We start from the raw sequence: 5,593 nt of genomic DNA on the forward strand, positions 1-5,593 counted from the left end.
CTAGATCAGCTGTTGTAACTAGATGTCATGTTGTGTTTGTTAGTTTATAACTTCCTGCGATTTCAGCGTGTCAGACACGAAAGGATTGTTGTTCAGTATATTTTAATGGTCACATTCTTTTCCTGTAGTATTTGCAGGAGTCCAATAACTTACCTATATTGTCATATAAGTTGGAATGACAGCGTGACATTTCTTTTGAAGTTTCATTGATGTGACTAAGTAAATATTCTCCTTCTTTCTTACTCTTTCTGTCTTTTCGTTTTAAAGTCAACATACCATCCTCAGATATTCCATTACCAAAGGCAATGAAATCTGACCCGGTATTCATACACTGTATGATTTTTTTAAAAAAAATAATGAAAAACAATACATTTGCTAAAGCATGATGCCTTTTATTATTGCTAAATTGGGGAGTGCAAAATTAAATATATTTTTTACATGTATATTTTATGATAAAAGTTTTTTTTAGTAAGCGATTCTGTATCCGTGTTGTTCAACAGGTTCAACACGGTAGGCAACATTGTAGCCAGTGGTGTAAGCCACTGGGGCAGCAGCAACAGCAGCTACGGGGGCACTGTAGGCAACAGCGGCTGGAGCTTGAATGGCGGCTACTGGAGCACTGTAGGCAACAGCGGCTGGAGCTTGAATGGCGGCTACTTGGGCGCCGTAGGCAACAGCTGGAGCAAGAACTCCTGGTTTGGCAGCAGCAATAGCCAAGAGGGCGGAGAAAAGGATCTGAAATAAACAAGAATAACTTTTATAAACATTCATAATAAAATGTTTTAACAAAAAATAATTAATTCTCATACAACGGTAGTAAAAATGATTGAACTAATTAAAACTTTAATTTTTTGTGTGGAAATAAATGATTTGTTGTGAAGTGTTTATTATAGTAAATCTGTATGCATTTCGAACACAATTACAGTAATTATTAATTTTCTACATTTGACAATTTTTTCACTAAACAATTTTCTTGATTTCTCTTTTATCTGCTTTCCTTCTTACGTTGTCAAATAAATTTACTGAAGTAGTTTTTTAATTCAGTGACTGACTTTCAAGTTTTATTTTTTTATCTATAATTTATTTGACAACGTATATATATGTTTTTAAAACAGTAAACCAAGCACAAAACCGTTTTTTAATATAGATACTATTGTAAATTTTTCAATGACAACTGATATTTTTACTAAATAGAATTTTTCTCTGTTTCACAAGATTTCAATTATATAGTTCCGGAACTTTATTTTTCAAATCTGAATAATAAAAGAAAGTTAGTATAGTTCCTATTCAGTGGCGGATCTAGAAGGTAGAAACGGGGAGCGCAGCCAGAACCCAGACTATGATAGGTATATAATGAGTTTACTGTAAAGTTTCAAAAATACGTAAATAATAGCTTAATTTTTTGTCACTTAAAAAACCTGGAGGAGGTAGCCTCCCCAGCCCCGAGCCAGATCCACCACTGTTCCTGTTACAAATTCATAATGTAATGAAGAATACTAATTTTTTAAAGGAAATCTTTGCGTTTGCCAGATGAGAATTAAATATTGTATATCTTAGAAAGGAAATTAAAACAAAGAATGTTTTTGTTAAAAATTTTCTTAAAATATTTTTAATAATTAATAAACTTCCCTTATTAATAAAACACTAATGGCCTAACACATCATTAGAAGTTGGTAATTGGATTTACTTCTCAAAATATCGTACCAAATGATTACTTAATGTGGCACTTTTTTTTTTTTTTTTTACAAAGAGCTATTTATTACATCAATTTCAAGATGATTATTTAGTTAATTTGATTAAAGTTCACAATAAATCAGATTTAAATAACATATTTAAACATTTAGTATTTTAAACGGAAAGAAACTACAAGTAAATGTTTGGAAATTGCTAATCATTAAAATAACCTTAATTTATGAATTTTAAAAATAAATTATTGAAGTATTTAGTTTTTAAAATTTAAAATAATATAGGTTTATAGAACTGGAAGTATACTTAGGAATTAAGAAAAACAAAATATAACATGTGATTAAAAATGTGTCTAAGAATTAATACTAATTTAATTCTTAAGTATACTTGGAGACAATTCTAGCTGAACTTTTAAATATAAAATTCAACTATTTTTATTGCTAAAAATACAATAAAAATATACGATACAAAATTTTGCACTAATGATGTACATACGAATAAGCCTATTAGTTGATTAAATAAGTAATATTTAGTGAGTATTGTTTTCTTAAAAATGCACTCAGATTGAATGATTGATTTGCATGTATATGCTTAGTAAACAGCAAGGCTATAAAATGACAAGACCTTCAATTTAAAGTAGGATCTAGACCGTTGACGTGCATTCGACATTCTACCACTAGGATACGAGCCCGGGATCTCTTGCACGAAAAGCAGGCGCACTAATCACTAGACCAGCAACTAGAGCGGCAAAAGTTTTTGTAACAAATCACTTTACATTCTCGCATAACCGTTTACTAAAAATATTTTCAGTGTTTGAAGAAAGCAATCTTCATCGATATTAATTATGCTATTACTTGAGAAGTGTATTAACCATGCATTATAGTCAGATACCAATAAAAAGTAATTGAACTCTATACGGTAGCTCGTTTTTCTTCGAGGCAGGTAGGATGGAACGCAGCAATTCTCTCCAAGTTTTTGCTAGCTCTTAATATGATTTTATAAAAATAATATATTTCTTAGACAATTAGTTTCTGACTACGAATTTCCACTATTTCAATTAATTGTTATACCTACAGTATAACTAAACTTTATACAACAAAACTCTATTTAAAATTAAGATAGTAAGTAGTGTTCTTTTAAAATTTTCGAAATTTTATGAATTCGAGTTTAATTAATTTAATAAGTCGTTATTTTTGTAATTATTCAAAATTTTTCGTGTGCTCATTCAAATATTTGTTTTCCAAAATCCCAACAATTATTGGTTATCCGAGTAACGAATATTTCAAGAATCCATTATTTCGATTATTCGAATTTTTTTAAACAATATTATTAATAATAACCATAGTTTTTAAGTAAAGGAAACTATTTTCTACTATTCTGATAACTATGACTGTACTTTCGTGACTCCTTAATTTGTGAAAATCAATAAGCTTATTTCAAATATTGATATCATATTGTATTTATTTTAATTAGTTTAACATTCCTTTATCTACTGTTTTGTATATTTGATCAGGTAAAAAAAATTAAAAATATTTTATTCCCTTTTTCTAACTCGTTCAATTAATTAAAGTCATTATGGTTGGACTAGAATTGCTTTTTTCTTATTATTGTTAGTTCTGTGTGAATGTTGATATTTTAAGACTTCAAAGAAAAAAAAAAGAAAGAACCTGATAGTATCCTCTCGTATGTAAGTAATACATTTATATCACTTTGAAAACATACTTAACCAAATAAATAAATGCGATAATTTAGGAGATATTTTGTAGTTGTTACTATTTCCCCAAATATCTCTTGTATCTAGTCATTACGATATTAGTTTTTTTTAACTTTTTATCTTCTCCATAATGTTAAACTAATTTTAATTTTTCTAAAATCTATTATCATAGTACGAATTTTGAATCAATAAACAAAATATCGGATCACCGAGAATACGTTTTACGCCCTCTGATGTTTGATCTACGTATGTATGTAGAATATTGTTATTACGTAGTTACACAACTATACCAAATGGACACGAAGGAACAAAACACAAGAGAACGCAACACTTACGAGCTTGTACATTTTGGCTGAGTTTCTTGTGCTGTCTCTGTCGAGTGCTACAAGCTTTACAATGCGAGTGTTCCCTTTTATAGGAGACATCAAAACCCGGCTGCCCCACCCAGTTTATGCAGAAGGACGCTATATGACCTTGCTCCAAGCAGACGGAACTTCTCGAATATTCTTGCTATGCACATATATTGATACTCATTAGTGGAAAGAACTACCAAATGACTGTGTATTACGGTGAGGCTTTAATATTGCTATCCAGCAGCGTTTATACTAGCTTGCAGCTACATAATATAGACCCGTTATATGTTTCTCTACACATCATAATAATATTGAATCATAATCTATCTCCCATGGAATTTACTGAAATTACAAAGAACTTAATTCACAGGAATGATGTATTCTGTTTTCTTTTTTCTTTCATATGACTACAGATTCTTAAAGAAAGCGAAAGTTTTTCTTCATAAATACTCGTAAAAAATGAAAAAAAATTCAGTTTAACGTCCCATTATTATGAGCTTAGGCTAAGGGAGACGGATGATGAAAGTAAGTGAATGATGATGGAATAATTGGTGGAATGAGAATGTGGGAGTACCCCAGAAAACTCTATGGTTACGATGTTGTCCACCACAAATTTACTTGGCCGGGGATCGAACCAGGGACCCTACACACCAGATGTAAGTGCTCTACCACTGAGCCACCGTGCCCTCTCATAAATGCTCGTATATGTAATCTGTGTAATTATTAGGAGTATGTGTGTCACTGATGCACATATCATTATGTTCAGCTTAATGAGATGTATCAGTTCTTAAAGGTATATGTCTCGTCTTGGGACATTTTGCCCTCTTTAAACGCTAATAACATTATGAAAATGTTACAAGTAGTAGTGCGGGCAACTATTAGAACTATCTGTATCATTGTTTATTATATGTGTTACTATTAGAAGAACATGTACTTCTTTTTTAAACATATACAGTATATACATAAATAATCTTTTTTCAAAAAGAATTTTAAAAACTGCCGATAGAAGTAAACATTTTTTTTTCAAAAAAATAAAAAAGACTGCCGATATAAGGAAACAATCTTTTCCAAAAGAATAAAAAACTGCCGAACTAAATAAACAATCTTTTCCAAAAGAATAAAAAAAACAACTGAAATAAATAATCTTTTTCAAACGAATAAATGAAGTGGTTAAAATAAACAACCTTTTCCAAAAGAATAAAAAAACTGCCGAAATAAGTAAACAATCTTTACCAAAAGAATAAAAAAACTGCCGAAATAAGTAAACAACCTTTTCCACTTCCTAAATAAATAAATAATCTTTTCCAAAGAGTAAAGAAGTCCCGTATTTATTGGCAACGAACGACACACTTTTGAACTTCATTAAAAAGTTATTTTCTTTTTGTAATTTTCTAAAAAAAAAGTTACGCATGAGAATTTACCTTCAATCATTTAATTTTGTTCAGCTTGATGTCCTCTGGTATAATCAATTATATCAACTTTGGTTAAATATTATTTTAGTTAAATAGAAAAAAAAGTTTGACAGTTAATCATAATTATTTCGGGAAGATATTATATCTCTTAATAACGATATTTTGTATAGATATCTTGTTGGTCTCAAAATAAAGAGCTTGATGATACTATACTTGAGTAATCAGTTTTATCTTAATAAATGACGTTGGTTCTCATACAGAATTATTTTTTTAGGTTTAGCACACTGGCGGATCTAGCCCAGGGACTGGGGCCAGGCCTCTCAACTTTTTGAGCGACAAAGATGAAACTATTATTTATACGCATGTATATATTTTGAAAACGTTTCTTTTTATTCCTTGTTGAAAAATTTTCGAAACATTAGATATAG

The 5,593-nt window shown here is 29.9% G+C and overlaps 1 protein-coding gene across 1 annotated transcript; it reads right to left on the reverse strand.

Annotated features, from left to right (window-relative positions):
- Nucleotides 1-371: 371 nt before the first annotated feature.
- LOC145681485 (uncharacterized) lies at nt 372-3,787 on the reverse strand. Its single transcript, XM_081753134.1, has 2 exons — nt 3,736-3,787; nt 372-735 (listed from the first exon to the last, which is right to left on the reverse strand). The coding sequence occupies exons 1-2, from the start codon at nt 3,745-3,747 to the stop codon at nt 466-468; spliced, it is 282 nt and encodes a 93-aa protein (XP_081609260.1). The 5' UTR covers nt 3,748-3,787; the 3' UTR covers nt 372-465.
- Between the last annotated feature and the right edge of the window lie 1,806 nt (nt 3,788-5,593).

Source organism: Thermobia domestica, chromosome 3, assembly GCF_964235325.1.
Source record: "Thermobia domestica chromosome 3, izTheDome1.hap1.1, whole genome shotgun sequence".
In the NCBI taxonomy this organism is placed as follows: Eukaryota; Metazoa; Arthropoda; class Insecta; order Zygentoma; family Lepismatidae; genus Thermobia; species Thermobia domestica.